Consider the following 24,064-nt stretch of genomic DNA (forward strand, 5'->3'; position numbering starts at 1 on the left):
TTTGCCGGGCGCGGTGGCTCAAGCCTGTAATCCTAGCACTTTGGGAGGCCGAGGCGGGTGGATCAGAAGGTCAAGAGATCAAGACCATCCTGGTCAACATGGTGAGACCCCGTCTCTACTAAAAATACAAAACATTAGCTGGGCATGGTGGCGCATGCCTGTAATACCAGCTACTCAGGAGACTGAGGCAGGAGAATTGCCTGAATCCAGGAGGCGGAGGTTGCGGTGAGCCGAGATCGCGCCATTGCACTCCAGCCTGGGTAACAAGAGCTAAACTCCGTCTCCAAAAAAAAAAATAAAATAAAAAAATGAAATGAAATTTTTGAGTATACTTGTTTCACATAAATTAACCACTTCTAGAATATAAGGTCTTCTGAAGATTTAACTTCTTAAAATTAAACTTCCAAGAATATAGTAAACATTTGTGTTGACCTGTTTACTTATATAAAAAGAGAAAACATTTTCAATTTCCACTCATCTTTTTCTGCACCCATATACCCAAAAAAGTGAACTGCCTACAAAGCACAATGCAATGCCATGCAGTCTGGCTTTAACTGTTGTAATTCTATATATGTTACCATATTAAATTTTAAACTCACTGTAAAAATTCTTCTCCCACTTCGGTCAAATGCTACACAATAGACAGATGACAAGTGCCCCAGAATTCTCTTATGCATCTTAATGTGCTGGTAAGCAGAAGAAGGGAAAATATGACCGAAGCGACTACATCCGGTTAATTGCCTGGCAGAGGTGATATTCACTGAAAAAAATAAGAAATTAATTTAAAACTTAAAAGTGAAACTAATTTCATGAAATTAAGTCATAAATATTAAGATGAGGCAAAACATAGTACATATATTATAGCAATTCTGTCCTAGGAAGATTCTAAATTCCCTTACATAGCTCATGATTTTATTAACTTCACTTTACTATAAGAAAGCACCAAGAATACTCTCATTAAATCTTAAGGGTCTGATGTTCTGCTTGGTTTACTGTGGTTTCTCGAGCACATTCTCATCTTGCCTTTCTTGGTACGCTACAGTCAGAAAGACTGTCCTTTTAAATATATAGGTAAATCTTTAAACTGTACTGGGTTAAGTATATGCCTCTAAAAAATTATACAGGAATTTCATAAATTCCTGTCTTACCTCCTCACACCTTATCCACCATATGTATGACTGCCCCTAAAAATTCAAGAGTAATGCAAATAAAAAACCCTATACAGTGAAAAGATAAGGAAGCTTTGATGTTACAAAGATTTTACGTTGCAAACAACCTAGGTTTGTCTATGGATTCTTTCCTTTTGGTTTCTGAATTTAGAGGCTCTCCCTCTAGTTAACAAGGAACTTTTCAGGCTTCATCTCCTATGAAGTCATTTTAGGTCCTATCTTATTTTTTTTTTCTTGGTTGCTTTGCCTAGTTCTCCATTTTCTTAAAAAAATGCCATACTATAGCATAAGTCTACACAATTCTCGTCCAAATACCTCATGGATTCTGCTCATATCTAAAAAACCTAATCTTGATCTCTATGTAAAAATTTACAGCCACCCACTTGTCCTGTGAACTCCTTCATTTTCCCTTATACACTAAAAATGCTTAACACCCGACACAATATATTTTAGTCAAAACATAGGCTCCCGATAACTTCAAAGGTCACCTTGAGGCAAAATGACATTTTACCACACTGCATAAATAATATAGTACAAAATAAAAATAGCTTCATGTTCAAGCAGGGCAAGATTAAAGCAAGAACTGAGTTCTAGCTAGATTAGTATGATTAGAACCATGCCACTATCAAAAATATGAAATCTTTCAACATCTCACAATTTAAGAGCAATGAAGTCTTTCTTTCAGGCAAAGGCAGATCCACTGGCCATTTTAACTGACAAAATGACAAAAAATGAATAATGAATAGCAAAATCAGTGACATGTTGAATATAAACAATGAGAACACATAAGAGACCTGAGTAGTTATGTAATACTGAAAGATGCTGAGTAGATAATGAGAGGAACTGCATAAGCATCAATTATCAGGCAAGAGGATTTCTTTTTGGCAGGTGTTCCCATCTCAACCACAAAAAAAACTCCATGACTCCAAGATAGGAAGGGCTGGTACTCTAATTTGGGACTTCAGAAATCTTCCTTTCCCAATGAAACATTTCTTACTGCTCTGAGTTCTTTAAAACAATCAACAATTACTTCTGCTTGGTTTTTGTCTGCTCATACTTTGCAGGTAGATGCAGGGAAGAAAGGTTACTTTAAGTCAGGGCTTCTCAATCTTGAAACTATTGATACTCTGGGTTGAATGATTCTTTGCTGTGGAGGCTTTCCATTGTAGGGTGTTTCTGCAGCATCCCTGGCCTGTCCCCACTAGATGCTAGCAGAATCCCCCCCACATTAAGTTGTGACAAACAAAAATATGTCCAGTTGTTGTCTAGGGTAAGAAACTGCCCCAGATTAAAATCACTTCTTGTAGCATAAAAAAAAAAAAAAAAAAAAGAAATCATTACCGATAGAAGAAAATCAAAACAAAAACAGAAAAGCAATTTTGAGAAGGGGAGCTGAAGGAGATAGAAAGAGCAAATCCATGAACATGAGATATCTTTCCATTTACTTGTGTCTTCAACTTTTTTCATCAATGTTTTATAGTTTTCATCATACAGATTTTTCACCTATACTTAAATTTACTCCAAAGTACTTTCTTAGGTCCTATTATAAATGGAATTGTTTTCTTGATTTCATTGTTATAGAAACACTGCAGATTGTCAAGTTTACTTTATAATCTCTACCATTATTCAATTTGTGTATCAGTTCTAAGAGGGTTCTTTCAGTGGATTTTTAGGGTTTTCTACATATAAGATAACATCATCAGAAAACAAAAAATTTCACTCCTTTTACTATATGGATGCATTCTGATTCTTTTTCTGGCCTAATTGCAATGGCTCAGACTTCCTGTACTATGTTGAATATAAATGGCAAAAATGGGCATTTTTGTCTTGTTCCTAATATTAAAGAAAAACCTTTCAATGTTTCATCATGACTGAGTGCCATGGGGAGATCCCATCTCACTGCAACCTCCACCTCCCAGGTTCAAGAGATTATCCAGGCTCAGCTTCCAGAGTAGCTGGAATTACAGGTGCCTGCCACCACACCCAGATAATATTTTGTATTTTTAGTAGAGATGGGGTTTCATCATGTTGGTCAGGTTAGTCTTAAACTCTTGACCTCAGATGATCTGCCTGCCTCGGCCTTGCAAAGTGCTGGGATTACGGAAGTGAAGCCACCCCATCAGGCAGAGATAAATTCCTTCTATACCTCTTATGTTGAGAGATTTTATCATGACTACATGTTGAATTTTGTCAAATACTATTTCTGTATCTACTGAAATGATCATTCAGGTTTTGTCCTTCATTTTGCTAATATCGTGCATCACATTTATTGAATTACATATGCTGAGTCAACCTTGAATCCCAAGGATGAATCCCACTTGATCATAGTGATTGGTCTTTTTAATGTGCTGTTGAATTCAGTTTGCTAGTATTTTGTTAAGGATTTTTTCATCTTTTTTTTTTTGAGATGAAGTCTCACTCTGTCACCTAGACTGAGGTGCAGTGGCATGATCTCAGCTCACAGCAACCTCCACCTCCTGGGTTCAAGCGATTCTCCTGTCTCAGCCTCCCAAGTGGCTGGAATTCCAGGCATGCATCACCACATCCAGTTAATTATTTGTATTTTTAGTAGAGACTGGGTTTTGCCATGTTGGCTGGGCTGGTCTCAAACTCCTAACCTCAAGTGAATAACTATAAGAAAGAAAATCCATTCATTCATCTAACAAATATTTGAGTTCCTTAATGGCCAAAGAATAACAGCTAAGTACATAAGCAAAATACTTTTTAAAAAACTATTTTGTTATTCATACAAATTCATGGGGTATGTGTGCAATTTTATTACATGCAACGATTGCATAGTGGTCAAGGCAGGGTTTTTAGGGTATATAACACTCAAATGACATACATTGTACTCAATAAGTAATTTCTCAACATCATTCCCCTCCCACAGCCTCACCCTTCTAAGTCTCCATTGTCTATCATGCTACTCTCTATAACGATGTGTACACATTTTGTAGCACCCACTTATGAGTTTATGAGAACATGTGATATTTGACTTTCTATACCTGGCTTGTTTCACTTAAGGTAATGTTCTCTAGGTCCATCCATTTTGCTGCAAATAACATGACTTCATTCTTTTTATGGCTGAATAGTACTACTTGATATTATTTATATATTTATATATATATATATATATATATATATATATATATATAGAGAGAGAGAGAGAGAGAGACAGAGAGGGAAAGAGAGAGAGCATATTTTCCTTTATGTTTTTTTAATTTGTTCGTTTTTATTTTAGTATTATTATTATTATTTTTGAGACCTGATCTTGCTTTCTTGCCTAGGCTGGAATGAAGTGGTGATATCACAGCTCACTGCAGCCTAGACCTCTTGGGTTCAATTGATCCTCCCACCTCAGCCTCCCAAGTTGCTGGGACCACAGGTGTGTGTCACCATGCCCAGCTAAATTTTTTGCTGTTGTTTTAGAGATAGGGTCTCTTTATGTCGCCAAGCTGGTCTTGAATTTCTGGGCTCAAGTGATCCTCTCACATTGGCCTTCCAAAGCATTTTCTTTATCCATTTACCCACTGATGGACAATTAAGTTGATCTCTTATCTTTGCTATTGAGAATAGTGCCATTATAAACATACTAGTGCAAGCATCTTTTTGATAAAATGATTTATTTACCTCTGGAGTATATAGCCAGTAATGGGTTTGCTAGATTGTATGGTCATTGTATTTTTAGTTCTTTCAGAAATCTCCATATTATTTACCACATAGGCTGTACTTATTGATAATCCTACCAACAAAGTGTAAGAATTCTTTTGTACATCCTCCCCAACATGTTTTCTTTTAAATACATATTTTTATTAATGGCCAATTTGACTGAGGTATATTTCACTGTGGTTTTAATTTACATTTCTCTGATTAATGATGTTGAGTATTTGTCCTTTCTTTTTTTTTTTTTTTTTTTTGAGACAAAGTCTTGCTCTGCCACCCAGGGCTGGAGTGCAGTGGCACAATCTCAGCTCACTGCAACCTCTGCCTGCCAGGTTCAAGCAATCATCTGTCTCAGCCTCTTGAGTAGCTGGGATTACAGGTGCCTGCCACCATGCCCAGCTAATTTTTGTACTTTTAGTAGAGATGGGGTTTCGTCATATTGGCCAGGCTGGTCTCGAACTCCTGACCTCAGGTGATCTACCTGTCTCAGCTTCCCAAAGTGCAGGGATTATAGGCATGAGCCACCGTGCCTGGCCAAGCATTTTTTCATATACCTGTTCGCTATTTGCATGTCTTCTTTTCAAAAATGTCTACTTCTGTCTTTAGCCACTTGTTAATGAGATTATTTCTGAGTTTTGTTGTTGTTGAGTTGTTTGCGTTTCTTGTATATTTTGGTTATTAGCCCCCTATCAGGTGGATTATAAAAGGGGTCAGCTATAAGAACACCATCAACACCCAAAAGATGATTTGGTAAAGAAAATTAACAGATAAGGTACAATATAGGAAATAGAAATAATATGCTGAATCACAGAAAAGATACAACTATTTTGCCAGTTGTCAAAGAAATTTAAATGAAAATGAGGCATAATTTTATACCTAATAAATTAGCATTTAAAAAAATTCAAAAACCTAATGCCACCAATTACTACTTAAAACTAATGTACACCTCCATTTCTAAAAGCACCATACAGTGATATTATCCCTTTGAAAGATAATTAGGCAATATATTTCAAGAGTCATGAAAACATGCACATCCATCACTCCACCTCTGGGCATCTATTCTGGGGACATAATTGATTAGCAAAAAAGAGTTATATATATAAAATATTTAAAGTAGTACTATTTATAATGCCAAGGAATTAAAAACAACCTACAAGTCCAGTATCAAAGGAATGGTTAATTATTAAATTATAGAATATTTGATAGACTATTACATAGGAATCAATAATTAAAATATAAAAAGCAGTGTTAAAAAATTAGGTATTGGGCCGGGCGCGGTGGCTCAAGCCTGTAATCCCAGCACTTTGGGAGGCCGAGGCGGGTGGATCACGAGGTCAAGAGATCGAGACCATCCTGGTCAACATGGTGAAACCCCGTCTCTACTAAAATACAAAAAATTAGCTGGGCATGGTGGCACGTGCCTGTAATCCCAGCTACCCAGGAGGCTGGGGCAGGAGAATTGCCTGAACCCAGGAGGCGGAGGTTGCGGTGAGCCGAGATCGCGCCATTGCACTCCAGCCTGGGTAACATGAGTAAAACTCCGTCTCAAAAAAAAATAAAAATAAAAAAAAAAATAAAAAATTAGGGATTACACAGCAAAAATATAAAACAAAATTATGTGTATACTATAATTTAAATTATGTAAATATATGCATAAATGTATGAGTAGACTATAAAGACAAAGAGAAATGAAACCAACTGCTTTGTGTTAAAAGAATGAGAAATTTTTAAAATTTCATTTAATACTCTTAAAAATACATTTTTATCTTAAACATACACTTTCTGTTAGGTTCTTCCCAACAGTAACAGCTATGGCCGGGCGCTGTGGCTCACGCCTGTAATCCTAGCACTTTATGAGGCCGAGGTGGGTGGATCACCTGAGGTCAGGAGTTCAACACCAGCCTGGCCATCACGGTGAAACCCCATCTTTAAAAAAAATAAAAATAAAGAACAGCTATGTAAGAAAAATCTAACCTAAGGTATGACGTATATCATTAAATATTCCTTCTCCCAGCTTAGCAGTTTTTTAAATGTATTAATCTGGCACTGGAAATGATATCTACATATTTTTTCTCAGTCATTGGTAATATAAACAGGCCTTAGTCTCTATACGTTAAGAAATAATGTATGTATTATTCACTCAGTCATTAGTAATATAAATAGGACTTGGCCTCTATATATTAAGAAATAATGCATGTATTCTTCATTTAGCCATTGTTTTTCAGTACTGATTCTTGCTTTACTTACATAGCTACAGAACTCTTTATTAGGAACATGCTCCCAAAATGTTAATGGTTGATAATTGACTATACAAATACAATTGAAAAGCATTCACTTTTGACCTTACAAATACAATTGAAAGCATTCACTTTTGACCAATTCTTTTTTTTTTTTTTTTTTTTGAGACAGAGTTTCACTCTTGTTACCCAGGCTGGAGTGCAATAGCGCGATCTCGGCTCACCGCAACCTCCGCCTCCTGGGTTCAGGCAATTCTCCTGGCTCAGCCTCCTGAGTAGCTGGGATTACAGGCATGCGCCACCATGCCCAGCTCATTTTTTGTAGTTTTAGTAGAGACAGGGTTTCACCATGTTGACCAGGATGGTCTCAATGTCTTGACCTCATGATCCACCCGCCTCGGCCTCCTAAAGTGCTGGGATTACAGGCGTGAGACACCGCGCCCGGCTGACCAATTCTTGAGTATTTTACTAGGAAGAACTAGGTCTCATTCTTCTAGCATGAATATCACACACTTTATTTGGGGGAGGAGAATGCTCCAAACCATTTTTCCTTTTCTCTAAAGTAATAGTTTAAAAAATGAACACAGATACACAGTTGCATACATATACACACATACATGCACAAAGCTATCACTACGTTCTACCTAAATATCTCTATCAAATGCTACTAAGTGAATTATTTCTTTTTAGTTTTATTATAAGCATAATGCAAGTTTAGAGATGAACAATTTAACTTCCACCATAAGTAGAATGAAGTATTAAATGTAAGAAACAACTACAAATAAATGATCGAAAAAACCCATAATCCTAGCCTGATGTATTCACTATAATGGCATCATCACATTCCCACTGTTAAACCTTTAAAATCTATAGTACTGGCCGGGCGCGGTGGCTCAAGCCTGTAATCCCAGCACTTTGGGAGGCCAAGGCGGGTGGATCACGAGGTCAAGAGATCGAGACCATCCTGGTCAACATGGTGAAACCCCATCTCTACTAAAAAATACAAAAAATTAGCTGGGCATGGTGGCACGTGCCTGTAATCCCAGCTACTCAGGAGGCTGAGGCAGGAGAATTGCCTGAACCCAGGAGACGGAGGTTGCGGTGAGCCGAGATCGCGCCATTGCACTCCAGCCTGGGTAACAAGAGCGAAACTCCGTCTCAAAAAAAAAAAAAAAAAAAAAAAAAAAATCTATAGTACTTCAAGGTTATGTAATACGTTTTAGCATATATAATTAGTTACTTTGATTAGTACCTTAATTATTTCAAAAGCACCCTAAAAGTTAAGTAATGTTATCCCAGGCTTTACTTACTAAAAAATTTAACTCCACTATGTCATGAAAGTAAAATAGCAATACAGTTCTAAAAACTCATGAAAACAGGGCAATCAATCAACATAATTTTAGTCAGGAAAACAATGTGTGCTTCTTCACCCACTGCTGTTAAGAATTTGCAACCTATAAAAAACAATACACAGTACTTATGACTCCTTTATATCTGGAAAGCTGAGATGGTTATAGTGAGTTTCCATCCATCAACTAACTATAGAGTTTTTTTTTTTTAATGGTAATGTAAACATGTAAATTTTGTCTTAAAATATTTGAAGAACTTTCCTTTTGAGAAAATCATTTTTTATTTTATTTAATTTAGCAATGTTGAATAATACACTAGTAGATAAATTAGTCAAACATAGATTTGAATACAATGTATTTAAATACAAAATATTCTATTCAGAATCCATTATGTAAATATTTGCATTTAAAATTTTATACTATAAGCTTCTAAATTGTTCTCTAACAAAATACAAAATAAACTAACTCAATGATAGACCATACTTTTTTTTTTTTTTTTTTTTTTTTTGAGACGGAGTTTCGCTCTTGTTACCCAGGCTGGAGTGCAATGGCGCGATCTTGGCTCACCGCAACCTCCACCTCCTGGGTTCAGGCAAGTCTCCTGCCTCAGCCTCCTGAGTAGCTGGGACTACAGGCACGCGCCACATGCCCAGCTAATTTTTTTTTTGTAGTTTTAGTAGAGACGGGGTTTCACCATGTTGACCAGGATGGTCTTGATCTCTTGACCTTGTGATCCACCCACCTCGGCCTCCCAAAGTGCTGGGATTACAGGCTTGAGCCACCGCACCCGGCTAGACCATACTTTTTAAATATTTAAATAATGATAGGATAAAAGAATTACTGTATATATTTTACAAATTTATAAAGTTATAATATCAATAAACAGCCATCAATGGACTTAGCTGCTTTCTTTAAAACATAACATTGATTTACCTCTTACTAGGAGCCAAAGCACTGTGATAGCTCCTGGAGATATTGCTTATAAACAAGTCAAACAGGCCAGGGGCGGTGGCTCATGCCTGTAATGCCAGCACTTTGGGAGGTCAAGGCGAGCAGTTCACCTGAGGTGGGGAGTTTGAGACCAGCCTGACCAACATGGAGAAACCCCGTCTCTACTATAAATACAAAATTAGGTGGGCGTGGTGGTGTATGCCTGTAATCCCAGCTACTCGGGAGGCTGAGGCAGAAGAATCGATTGAACCCGGGAGGCAGAGATTGCGGTGAGCCAAGATTGTGCCATTGCACTCCAGCCTGGGCAACAAGAGTGAAACTTTGTCTCAAGAAAATGAAAGATAATAAAAAATAAATAGATAAGTTAAACAAGGTCTCTGTCTTCATGGAATTTACATTCTACTCTGCAAAGCTTGTATCACTTATCCAATTTCAGGAACGAGTAACATACTTCGTTGGAGAAAAAGTGATCTACAAAAGTATATACAACTCTTAAAATGCTTTTCAACAAGCTCTGCAGTGATGTTGATACTCTGCCAAGTTTGGAAATCATCAGTTCTAGTCGAAACTACCTCCTCACAAAATTATCCTTTCTATACCTAAATGCCAGGTGGCCATTCGACTTATACCTAAACACTAGTAAAAAGAATGTTATTCTTTTCCAAGAATGGCCAATTCATATGTGGAGCTGCTCTAATTTTGGGGAGACTCTACCTTTAATTAAACTTAATCTCTCTCCCTGTAATTTCCAGAGAACTGTCCAGGTTCTACCCTTGGGAGCTACATTAAAAAAGAAAAGAATACGGTGGTGCCTGTAGTCTCAGCTACTCAGAGGTTGAGGCAGAAGGATATCCTATGATCTGTGTGGGAACAGCTATTGCACTCCAGCCTGGGGAATAGAGAGAGATCCCATCTTTAAAACACAAACTAAAAAGAAAAAAGTCAATTTCCTTTGTTACATGGTAATCCATGAAATAAAGATAGCTATCATTTGTACCTTAAGTTTTCTTTCAACATGTTAAGTCCCCTCTATATTACACACAGATGTAATTTACAGATATTTCTCTTCTCTAACATTCCCTCAAGAAAAACTCTCCTTCATCATAAATATTATTGTGATTACTTTCTTCTGGGAGGTCTCTAGTTTATCCATGTCTGAGCCTTTTAAAACAGTAAGAGCACAATGCTCCTGTGGTCTTATTAGCATACAGTACAACATACTATTTTCCTTCATCAGGAAACTATACTTCCATGAATGAAGCTTAAGATTGCAAAGACTAGGTCGGGTGTGGCGGCTCACGCCTGTAACTCAGCACTCTGAGAGGCTGAGGCGGGAAGACCACCTGAGGTCGGGAGTTTGAGACCAGCCAGACCAACATGGAGAAACCCCATCTCTATAAAAAAAAAAAAAAAAAAAAAAAAAAGGCCGGGCGCGGTGGCTCAAGCCTGTAATCCCAGCACTTTGGGAGGCCGAGGCGGGTGGATCACGAGGTCAAGAGATCGAGACCATCCTGGTCAACATGGTGAAACCCCGTCTCTACTAAAATACAAAAAATGAGCTGGGCATGGTGGCGCGTGCCTGTAATCCCAGCTACTCAGGAGGCTGAGGCAGGAGAATTGCCTGAACCCAGGAGGCGGAGGTTGCGGTGAGCCGAGATCGCGCCATTGCACTCCAGCCTGGGTAACATGAGTGAAACTCTGTCTCAAAAAAAAAAAAAAAAAAAAAAATTGCAAAGACTACATTAGGTTTCTTAAAATGCTGCCTTACATTATCTAGTGCTCAGATGAAAGAGAAAACAAAGTTAGTTTGACAGTCTTCTGAAAGTGCACAAACACCTGTTGAATAAATCTGTCTAAAATTTTGTCTGGGGTTAAAGCTGAGTTCACCATCTACAGTTCCTAGAATCTACTCTTTGTTCTTTTTTACATACTTGCCCACTGGGCCATTTACATTTTTCCTGTCTACTTTGATTTCACGAATAATATCTTCCAGTTAAAATTATTTCAGCATAGCAGGCTTTAATTAATTTGAGCCTCTTAAATCAGGTAGGTACTAATCTATCTTGCATTTTCTTTCCTCTATGCTTGCTCTACCTTCTACAGTTTATAGATCAGTAATCTTTGATAGAGAAAATTAAATCAAAATATTATTCTCTCTAGCTCTTAGCTATGAATGTTATACCATCTATTCCCATATAATAAAATCTATGAGTTCCCTCCCCATATGCTAATTAGAACTTTAAAGGTCCTTTCGGGTATTTCTATATGGCTAAAACAATATGAAGTGGCTAATAATTATTTTCTACATATAAAAGCAGTGATTTCTTTTTTTCTCTCTCTTTTTTTTTTTTTTCTAGACAGAGTCTCCCTCTGTTGTCCAGGCTGGAGTGCTAGTGCAGTAGTGTGATCTCGGCTCACTGCAATCTCTTCCTCCTGGGTTCAAACAATTCTCCCACCTTAGGCTCTTGAGTAGCTGGAATTGCAGGCACATGCCACCACGCCCGGCTAATTTTTTTTTTTTTTTTTTTTTTTGTATTTTTAGTAAAGACGGCGTTTCACCATTAGTTTGATCTGGGTATCCTGCTTTTTCACCTATTAGGAAATCATCATCCATACTGTCTAGCCTATAGTATAATCCCATATAGATTTCTCACTCCTTTTATCCCTGTCCAGTGTTTCTCACCGTACACCAACATCTTAATCTACAGATTCCTAAATACACTTAACATACACTGCTACTCCTCATCTTCCAGTTAAATCTATTTAAGACCAAGAATAGCTACCCTTACTGTAAAATACTAATCCCATGTCAAGTTTCTATAACTCTTCATGTTAAAGCTTCTAGTTTACTTTGTTACTTTATACCTAACATTTGTAATTACTCTGCCTAACCCTTAATGTTTTCTCTTGTGAATTACTGATCACCTCCTCCTTTGTGGATTTCTTTCCTATTACACCTGTTATCCATTGTATTTTTTTTTTAAACTGGCTATTTTTACCACTGACCCTTATAAACAGCAAAATAAACTTATCTAGGCTTAAATTTCTGTGTTTTCTCAACATCAATTATAAGTGCTAATGAATAGTAACAGGGATAAAGTTATCCCATAAAAGTCTCCAATTATATCAAGAACATATTAAAGAATTAATTAAAACTGAATGCGATTCAAACAAAGGTTCTCCTGAAATTGGTCAATTTTTTTTTTACTAATATCTTTAAATGCTAATGAATGACCTTTAGAAATTAAGAACACTGAATGGGCTTTGAGAAAAGGCGCAGAAAAATGCCACTTGAAGTGTATGACAGACTGATGTACACTGGATATTAACACATTTCACATATTCAAATTGCTTTGTTTCAAAATCATCATATGAAATATTGTAACCCAAATTAACAAAGTTCAAACCAAACTGTGGTGTTCTTTATGCAGTCTTCAATAATAGGTTTGCTTTCCTTACTCTGTGACATCTTGAATCTATTATAAGGATGTGCTTCTTTTCTTATTTTATTTCTTTCTTCATTGTCCTACCCATTAGCAATCCAACCTATTATTTTAAAATAAACAAAATTACCAATAATCTGTTAAAATATTAGTGTTAGGAAAAAAGTGTTCTGGTCAGTGTGGTACAAGATGTACTAATTTACTATCCTGACTTAAAAGCTTAGTACCAGGGTGTGGTAATTCCCACCTACAACCCAGCTGCTAGGGAGGCTGAGGTGGGAGGATCCCTTGAGGCCAGCAGTTGAAGGTTGCAGTGAACTATGATCTTGCCACTGCACTCCAGCTTGGGTGACAGAGTGAGACCCGGTCTCTTAAAACCTATTGGTTAGCTTAGTATTACACCCTCAATTAACTGGTAATAAATCAAAGAAAAAAAGACTCAATAACACAGATGCTTAATAACAATGAATCACATTTAAGAAATTATTACAGAGTTGTTATACTAACAATTTATCAGTACATCAACTTATTCCTTCCTGTAACAGTTCAAGACCAGTTTGTTCTCCTAAATCCGGTCAATCATATCAAGTCATCTAGGTCAGTAATAAGAAGAAATCAAAGGATCACTGGAAATGCATAACTTCTGATAAAACCCCTCAAAGTACATTTCCTTCTATTATCTTCATGCATGAAAGATAGAATATTATTAAACCCAAAAAAAAAAACAAAAAAAAAAAAAACCACCTCAGGAAGCCTATGCTGAAACACAGTGAAGCAATTACACAACAGGCAAAGAGGTCAAAAACTGTTAAGTACTGAGGAAAGTCAAAAATGGTAATCGGGTGTAAAGCAATTGTCATTTTATACTAAACTTGAGGTTCAATATTTTACATAGTTAGTAAGAATACATTTGAATTAGATTTCTTAGGTATTTAAGAGTTTTCCTTGTCTATTTGTCAGTCTATCTGAAAATGGTTCCATCCTAGAAACAAAATTAGTATTTTTTATAAAATGTATATTACATATCACATAATTTCTTATTGGGACAGAGATACCAATAGCAGAATCCAAATTTAAAGTGCATTAGAAAGGCCCATTTTTGTAGAAATCATAGGTTCAAATAAGTATTTGACTCAACCACATGAAGAAACATTTTGCCCAAAGGTAAAATTAGAAACAATATTTCTACTCATTTTCTATGTCCTTATGAAATTTTCACTGTGAGTTACATTTAAAATGTAACTGAGCTTTGTGTTCTTTAATTCTAGAGATTAAAAAATGCAAGAGGCAGAAAAATACAGCTGACTTTGGCAATAAAAAGATGCAAACCTCAAAGGTACAAACCAACTCTAGTAAAGACTGAGGGGTTAATCATCATTTCTAAGGCCCTAGGAAGTAGTTTACAAGCAAACAAGTTTTGCCTTTCTCTCTTTGAACTAGAATCTCTTACAGAATTGTGCTAAAGCTTGAAGGTACTTTAAAGATAAATTCTTAATGCAACCTCTTATTTTACATATAACAAAACTAAGGACCATGTTTTTCTAAGGAAGGAAGTTTTTTTAAGTTCTAAAAGTGATAAGTGATAAAGAAGGGCCATGAACTTGGGTCAAATGCTCTTTTTCATATACCAGAGCTGCTGCTAAATGCTTCATGTTTAAATATATCAGCAATGTTTATCTCTTATGAAATAAAAGGTATTAATGGATCTAACGCAGTGAACTCCTCATTTTTCTGGGTGCCAAGTGCCTACTCAATAGCAGGAGATAAAGCAAAAGGATGTGTGTTAGGGGGTGAGGGGAGGAGAGGGATAAAGGCCATAATACATTGCAACCCTGTGGGAAAATCAAAAGGCCAGATGAAGAGCTCAATTAAGTGCTGGCAGAATCACCTTTGGCTTTAATAATTCACACTACTTTGGAAGAATGATGTACTAAAAAGGCCATATAGTATTGAAAAAAGAACAAGTGGCCTAAGTTTCTTCATTATCCATAAAATCTACAAAATAGGTTATATTCCCTATCTAAGAATTAAATGAGGTGAATTTTATAGAATGTCTAGCACAGTAGGCATTTATTCATTAAAGCTTACTTCCTTTCCCCTTTCCTTTCTTCTCTGGGGTCTCAGTAGTCCCACATTTCGGAATGGCATAGGGTAGGAAGAATACCAGGCAAAAGTTTGGTTTTAGCCTGGTGACTCTAATGATTAGTGATCACTACTGTAAAGAAAATAAAATATATGCAAAAATGTTACCTATACTTTGCTGATCAGAGTCTATGATATATTTTTATAATCTCCTTTTAAATTATAGAAGTTAACATTTAATGATTTTTATATGCCAGGCACTATTCTAAGCACTTTACATGCTTAACTTATTTAACTCCATGAAGTGTGTACTATTATTATCTCCTTTTTAAATATGTGGAAATTGAGGCATAGAAGTGTTAACTCACTTTACCAAAATCCCTAGCTATTAAGTAGTAGTCAAGATTCAAACCCAGTCAATCTGGCTTCAAAGGCTGGTCTCTTTGCTATGGCTGTTTTTATAGCTGCTTTTCTTAAAATGAGAGAAAAATTAAAAAAAAAAAAACATCATATACACCAGTACCTAACTATGTTCTAACAACTACAACAGATTTTACCCGATATCTTAAATTCTAGCTCAAACCTACCTAGAACATAAATCTGCCAAAGCAACAAAAGTAGAATAGAATAGGCCCTAAAAAGGCATCTAAAAACTACTAGAAATAAGAGATTAGTTCCAGCAAGGTCACAAGAAACAAGAGCAACACACAAAACTCAATCACATTTGTATACACTAAAAGGAACATTTAGAAATCAAAATTAAAAACAAAATATCATTTACAATCACACAAAATAAAATGATAAATATACATTTAACAGAATATGCACAGTATCTGTATCCTGGAAATTACAAAACAGTGGAAAAAAAAAAAAAATCAAAGACCTCAAGAAATGGAGAGACATACTATACTATGTTCATGGATTGGAAGGTTTGACAGAGTAACATGTCAATTCTCCCCAAATTAATCACATAATTAAATTAAGGCATTAAACTATCAAACATTTAGAAAAAAGACACAGGAGAAAATCTTCAGAATATGCGGCTAGGCAAGGAATTCTTATACTTGACAACAAAAGCAAGATCCATAAAAGGAAAAATAGGTAAATTGTATGTCAGCTGGGTGTGGTGGCTCACATCTGTAATCCAAGCACTTTGGAGGCCAAGGCGGGCAGATCACCTGAGGTCGGGAGTTCAAGACCAGCCTGACCAACATGGTAAAACCCCGTCTTAAAAAAAAAAAAAAAAAAATCGGATGTCATCAAATTTTTTTTAAAATTTTAGACTTTGAAAGCCTATGTGAAAAGAATAAAAAGACACATGAAGAGAAAATATTTGCAGAGAATATATCTTACAAAAAAAACTGAATGGTACATAGAATACATGAAAAACTCTTTAAAGTTCAACAATAAAATTAAGCTAATTAGAAAATGGGAAAAAGACACAGGTACCTCACCAAAAAGGATATAATATGGTAAATAAGCATACGAAAAGATGTTCAACATTAGTAGCTGTGATAACTAATTTTACATATCAATTTGACGGGGCCATCAGCATACAATATATGGTGCTATTTTTCCCATAGCCAGAATTCATGGGTCTAGGAATTAAGTAGTAAAAGCGGGAGTGTCACCACCCACTATTATTTAGTTGACCCACTAGCAAAATTTTTGTGTCCTTTTCCCATAACCTTCTGCTCTGCTGGCCTAGAGGTCTTAGTTCCAAAAGAAGGAATGCTTCCACCAGGAGATGCAACAGTAATTCTATTAAACTGGAAGTTAAGACTACTGCCCAGCCAACCACTTTAAGCAAGTATCCAATGTCTCTGAGTCAACACGCAAAGAAGGCAGTTACCATATTGATTGACACTGACTATTGAGAGGAAATGGGACTCTCACTCCACAATAGAGATAAGAAAGAGAATGTTTGAAACACAAGGGATCCTTTACAGCATCTCTTAGTATTACCATGCCCTGTGATTAAGGTCAATGGAAAATTACAACAATCCAATCCAGGCAGAACTACTAATGGCCCAGACATTTCAGGAATGAAGGTTTTGGTCACTTTACCTAACTTTACTATTCTGAGTAGTAAATGAGGGTAGTTATAAATACCAACTACAACCATGTGACCAGTTATAGAACTGAGTACTATAATTGTTATGAACTATTCTTCCTTATTTTGTAATGATGTGTCTGTGTGTATATAAAAATTTCTGGCCGGGCGCCGTGGCTCAAGCCTGTAATCCCAGCACTTTGGGAGGCCGAGGCGGGTGGATCACGAGGTCAAGAGATCGAGACCATCCTGGTCAACATGGTGAAACCCCATCTCTACTAAAAATACAAAAAATCAGCTGGGCGTGGTGGTGCGTGCCTGTAATCCCAGCTACTCAGGAGGCTGAGGCAGGAGAATTGCCTGAACCCAGGAGGCGGAGGTTGCGGTGAGCCGAGATCGCGCCATTGCACTCCAGCCTGGGTAACAACAGCGAAACTCCATCTCAAAAAAAAAAAAAAAAAAATTTCTTTGCTTTCCTCTATCATGTAATATAAGATGTACTAACTTATATTTAATGTTAATAAAATATTATATAACAATATGAACTGATGTTAATTTTACCTCATATTTTTTAGCGTGCAAACTTTTTTAAAAAATCATTATTATTATGCTTTAAGTTCTGGGGTACATGTGCAGAATGTGCAGGTTTGTTACATAGGTATACATGTGCCATGGCGGTTTGCTGCATCCATTACACTGTCATCTACATTAGGTATTTCTCCTAATGCTATCTCTCCCCTAGTCCCCCACCCCTCCACTATCCCTTCCCAAATCATCATATTTACCTTACAAGCTACAGAGAAACGTAAACACCACTCAAGGACTTTCTTTCCTTTCCTGGGGAAGAGGTCTAATGTATTTCAGTTGTATGCAAACAGGTATAACATGGTAAGTGAAATTATGACCTTCTTATTGTCTTTATTTGGGGGATTAAGTATGATTTAAAGAAATGTAAGGGAGGGGTGGGGAAATTAAAATAATAATAATAATAATAATAATGATTTTTTTAAAAAAAGGAAATGTGAATAGTTGCCAAGTTGACAAAGGATGAATTTGTGATAGTTTTATGTGTCAACTAGACTGGGTCACAGGACACCCAGACATTTGGCTTTTAAATATTATTCTGGGTGTCTGGATGTGATTATCATTTGAATTGGTATACTGAGTAAAGCAGATTGCCCTCCCCAATGAATGAGGTGGCCTTCATTCAATGCCTTAGAGGTCTGAATGGAACAAAAAGGCAGGATAAGGGAGGATTCCCTCTCTCTATTTTCAAGCTGAGACATCTGTCTCTTCTGTACTTGGACTGAAACTTACACCATCAGATTTCCTGGTTCTCAGGCTTTTGGACTTGGACAGGATCTTATACCACCAGCCCTCCTGGGTCTTCATCTTGCAGATGGGAGATTATGGGACTTCTCAGCCTCCATAATCACATAAACTAATTCCTTATAATAAATGTATCTATCAATCCTACTGATTCTGTTTCTCTGAAGAATCCTGACTATATAGGACCCAGCAAGGAAATACAAATCAAAACCATAATGTGGTATTTCCTTACACACGCACAAGAAAAGCTAAAATAAAAAACTTTGACAACACCAAATGCTGACAAGGATATAGAGAAACTAGATCACTCATGCATTGCTAGTGGGAACATAAAATGCTACAGTCACTCTTAAAACACAAAACATTCGATTACCATATGATCCCCAATTACAAACTTGGACATTTATCTCAGAAAGATGAAAGTTTGTATTCATAAATAACCCTTACATAAATGTTCACAGCAGTTTTATTTGTAATAGCTAAAAGCTGGAATCATCCCAGATGTCCTTCAATTGGTGAATGGCCAAATTGTGGGATATCCGTATCATGGAATGTCACTCGACAATAAAAATAAATGAATACTGACACATGCAACAAATAGGATGAATAGCCAAGAAATTATGCTGGACGAAAGAAATTTACATAGCATATGATTCTATTGATAGAACGTTTTTGAAATGATGGAACTATAGAAATGTAATACAGATAAGTGACTGACATGATGGGGTGGGGAGGTCAGGCAGGAGGGAAGCACATGTGGTTTTTAAAAGGACAACATGATGAATCCTTGTGGATATAAAATTTCTTTATCTTGACTATGGTAGTAGATACACAAGTTCTAAAACTGTACAGAACTTAGCATGCAACATAGATACATACATAAATGAGTACAAGTAAAACTGAGGACATCTGACATGACCATAGGCAATTTCCTGAGTCTTAAACCAAACATCTCCCAGTATACCATCCCAGCACCTTTGTTGCTGATATTCCTTCAGCCTTATGCCCACCTCTGTCATTTCAACCTGTCAATATCCTTCTTATTCTTGGAGGCAGACTAAAATTGCATCTTTTTTCATGAAATCTTTCTCAATCACGTCAGTTAAATGTGAACTCTCCTGCTTCCGTTCTGGCCCTTACTATGCTATATCTTATACTAGTCACATATTTCTGATTTAAGATTTTAAGCATTTAAGAATAAGGATTAATGTGTAACCTATCAGCACTAAGCTAGCTCAGTCCCTTGTAAAGGCACTCAGGTATTTTAATTAATCTGGTCCCACCCTTCCCAAAATATTCAACCATAATTCCTACTCCTCCAGGGCATAAATTCTCCACTTGAAATCAGGTGAGTCTCCTCCTCTGTCCTATGCAGGTATCTTTCACCTGGAATGTTCCATTTCCCAAGTTACAATGAATCTTTCAAAGTTATCTCAAAAGTCATTTATTCCTTGAAGTCTTCCCATGTTTTTCTTAATCCATTTTCGTCTCTCCTTCTAGTAATTCCCATTACACTTTGTACTTCCCTTAAATCACTTAGTCTAAGTTCTGTACTACAATCACATTCTGGCATCTGCCTAATCTTTTCCTAAAAGTAAATTCCTTGACAGCAACAACTGCCCTAAACACTTTGGAAAATGCTTTACATATATTTGGCGTTCATGTATTTGCTGAATCGAATAAAACTTATTTCCAGAAAGTTAATATTGATTATCATTCAATATTGATAATCACCATTGATAAATATAAATTTCATAGAATAAGTTTTATAGGGAATGTTAATCAACTCTACAATTCTCTTCTGACTTACAAGATACCATTTCTGATTCCCCCTGCCTCTCTCTATCTTGCCTTCTTCGTTTCTCATATATATATTTTTTCTATTCTGTCCAACCTTTATTGAAATGCTGATGGTTCCTTCAGATTTTATTTTATTTTTATTTTTTGAGACAGGGCCTTGCTTTGTCACCCAGGCTGTAGTGCAATGGCACAATGTCGGCTCACTGCAGCCTCAACATATTGGGCTCAAGAGATCTCACCTCAGCCTCCCGAGTAGCTGGGACTACAGTTGTGTGCCACCATGCCCAGCTAATTTTCCTATTTTTGTGTAGAGATGGTGTCTCCCCATGTTACCCAGGCTGCTCTTAAACTCCTAAGCTCAAGCGATCCTTCCACATTGGCCACTCAAAGTACTGGGATTACAGATGTAAGCCACCATGCCCGGTTTAGTTTCCTTCAGATTCTACCCAGGTCTCTCATGTCCATCCTCACACAGTCCCTAAGTGATCTTACCTACTCACATACTAATTACTGCCAAATCTTTATCTTTAAACTTTACTTTTCACCTTAGCTCCAGGCCTACATTTTCAACTACCTAATGGACAACCATCCTGTCTTACCTGGTGTATCATAAATAAAAATTTCCCAAATAAAGTTCATTAGCCTTCAATTACAAGTTTTCTATAATCTCCCTTTCGTCAACTTTGGGACTAACAGATTATTTTTTACTCTTCCACTTTTATGTCCTGTATCTAACCAAACGGTATGATTAATCCCATCTCCAAAATCTTGCTTGACTCAATCCAATTGTATCTCCATTTCTATCATTACCATCTCCACATTCATTTTCTGTCTTTATCTATAGTAACAATCTCTTCTCTGGTTCCCCTACCTGCCTCCTTCAGTTTTTCTCTTCTCCAGTTTATCCTATACTCTATTTCCTGTGTTACCTTTTCAAAATAAAATTCTGAGCATATGATTTTCCTATTCAAAAACATGCAATGATCCCTCAATACCTATAGGATAAAATCTAAACTCATTATTTGTGTAGAGCACGGGTTGACAAACTAAGGTCCATGGACCAGATGTAACCCACCATATTTTTGTACATGCAATTTTATTGGAAAACCGCCATGCTCGTTCACATACATGTTATCTATGGCTGTTTTCACAGGAACAGAATTGAGTAGTTGCAACAGAGACCAAATGTTCCAGAAGGCCAAAAACATTTATCATCTGGCCCTTTACACAAAAAGTTTGCAGACTCCTGGCATGGAGGATGTAGAATAATTGGGCCCCTACCTCCCTTTCCAGTCTCAACTCCCATCACAAACTCTCGACCTTTACTATGTCAAAAAGGCCATTCTATTCTTAATAAAACCACCACTTATTTTTCAAAGGGCTTTACTTGATACAATTGGGGCCCAGAGTATACTGAATAAAATGATGGCTTTTTACCAATTCCTACCATATTATCTCATGTCTTATTTAAAACACATACAAATCTATGATTCTAAACAGAAATCAGAGACTGGAAACTACTTGGGAAAGTGACAGCAAATATGTGTATTATAAAAATCGCAGAGCACTTAAAATAGCTGACAAGAGGTTCTATCATGGCAACTAAAAAACACTTATTATTTACTTCACCAAGGTACTTTTGTGCAAAGAGCACTAGATTTGAAGTCAAAGCACTTAGGTCTAATACTTAAGTTTGGATATTAGAGTCCCAGTATAGTTGCATATGAATTACATAGTCTTTTCATCAAGATAACAAACATTGAGTTTTTAATCTGAGTCATTATCATTACCAATATTATCAGCATCTGTAATCCAACAGCATAATTACAAATTGTATTTTTATAACATTTTAAAGCTTATAAAGTATTCACAGATATCTCATTTGAGTTCACAGTAATCTTGTGAGATTTGAAGGCAAGTTTCTTCACTTTGTAAATAAGGAAATTAAGGCCCAAAGAAACTAAGTGTATTGCCTACCATCACAGAGTAAAAAAATAGCATAGGCTCAACCTAGTTCTTCTGATTCAAGTTTAACAGTTTTCCCACTTTTTAATGTTGTCTATTTAATGACATTTTACAAAATGTAATCTGCTGTGAGCCTGCAATAGCAAATAACTTTACCAGCAAAAATTCTACATAATATCCCTTTATCTTACCTCCAGCTGCAAGACACGACCATCAGCAAAGGCTCTGGCTTCGACTAAATTGGGTCCCACTGAAAAGCTCATCAAGATCCAAAGAGTATTCCAAGATGACCACATCAGAGTTGTTAGACCACTAGCTAGTCCAGTCATTATTTACATTAGAAAAAAAATCTGTTTGTACTACAACTATAACACAGGCATGAAACTTCGAACTGGTGTCAGAAAAACGTTTCTAGGCTAAAATAAAGGATTTTCAAGTCAACAGACTAAGAACATTCAGGAAAGTCCTTAAATAAAAGTAGTAACAAATTGTTATATGTTGATCATTGCTTTAAAAATATTTATAAAACTACATGTTAAAACAGTCAAAATCTATCTGGGACTGAAAGAGTAAATATGAGCTAGGACTGAAAAAAGAAAAAAAAGCAACCCTGCAATTAATCAGGCTTGGGGGGACAGACATAGATAAAACCACCAGCAAAATTAACAGGAAACAGTTTTTCCCAAGGTCATGCAGCAGTTGTAAAATATCATGAAGACTCCCTCTCGAGTGATTACTGCTTTCTTACCAACAATGTCCCCAGACCCACTTTGCTATTTTCACTTTTTACCAGAGGGAGATATCCAGTTCCTAAACTGTCCTTGCTTCATGACGGTACCTGATCCCTAGTTAATCCCCACTTGTTCCAATTTGCCTCAGTAACAGTCACCAATCTAGAACTGATCCTGGCTTCCATCAGACCCTCCTCAGCATCCTTTAATGTAAACCAAACTTCACAAAAAATACTTGCCTCATCCCTCTTATCCAGAGGCCTGTCACTGGGAGTTTACTCCCTCACTATACATCAATACATCTAATTTTCTCAGACTACAGGCTAATTCTTAGTGGTCCTTGGTTGATTATGGTTAAACAAGAAAATGTATTTTGAATTATCCTACAGATTCAGCAGTTTCTTATCAACAAAAGCCCTCTTAAGACACCCCGCTAAAAAACCTCCAGAGCCTAAACCAAAAAAATCACTAACCACAATAGACTTTTACTGCCAAGAAAGATGAGTAACTCACTGAATTCTGTTTATTGTAACAGGAAATATTCTGGTCAATAATGCTAAAAGATATAGGACTTAACCAAAGCCAGGTAACTACCATATCTGCTGGGACAGAGACTTCATCATCAAATTGGCACCGAGCTCCAGATAAAACCAGAGGGTATAAATTGGTGATACTACCCGACCTTTTTTTTTGAGACAGGGTCTCGCTCTGTTGCCTTGACTGTAGGGCAGTGGCATGAACACGGCTCACTGCAGCCTCAACCTCCTGGGCTCAAGTGATCCTGCTGCCTCAGGTTCCTGAGTAGCTGGGACTATAGGCACATACCACCACACCTGGCTAATTTTTTATTTTTTAATTTTTGTAGAGATGTTGGTGGGGGGTCCTCACCATGCTGCCCAAGCTAGTCTCGAATTCGTAAATTCAAGTGATCCTCCCGCATTGGCCTCTCAAACTGTTGGGATTACAGGAACAAGACACCATGCCCAGCCTCTGATTTTTTTTAAGACAAATGAATCACGTAACTCTTGGGCAATTTTATCTGCCACCTGCATGCATTAAAGTTATACACAGTGTATATGAAATCCTTATGTAATTTTCTAATTTTTTAATTGTTTATTTTTTGGTTAGAGATGGGATCTCTCTGTTGCCCAGGCTGCTCTTAAATTCCTGGGCTAAATTGACCCACCATCCTAGGGCTCCCAAAGTGCTAGAAGACATTAAAACTTAAAAATTAGGCTGAATAGGGCCGGGCGCGGTGGCTCAAGCCTGTAATCCCAGCACTTTGGGAGGCC

The 24,064-nt window shown here is 36.7% G+C and overlaps 1 protein-coding gene across 4 annotated transcripts in view; it reads right to left on the bottom strand.

Annotated features, from left to right (window-relative positions):
• BRWD3 (bromodomain and WD repeat domain containing 3) overlaps nt 1-24,064 on the bottom strand; it is a 127,855-nt gene that overhangs the window by 70,817 nt on the left and 32,974 nt on the right. For 3 of the 4 annotated variants that reach the window (XM_032251379.1, XM_032251378.1, XM_032251382.1), the window contains one exon: nt 600-760. In XM_032251379.1, coding sequence (XP_032107270.1) covers nt 600-760 — 161 coding nt within the window. Of the gene's footprint in view, nt 1-599; nt 761-1,824; nt 2,547-24,064 lie in introns of those variants that run through there. The other variant, XM_032251381.1, reaches the window with a different exon arrangement.

Source organism: Sapajus apella, unplaced genomic scaffold (assembly GCF_009761245.1).
Source record: "Sapajus apella isolate SASKATOON/1434 unplaced genomic scaffold, GSC_monkey_1.0 scaffold75, whole genome shotgun sequence".
Taxonomy (NCBI): domain Eukaryota; kingdom Metazoa; phylum Chordata; class Mammalia; order Primates; family Cebidae; genus Sapajus; species Sapajus apella.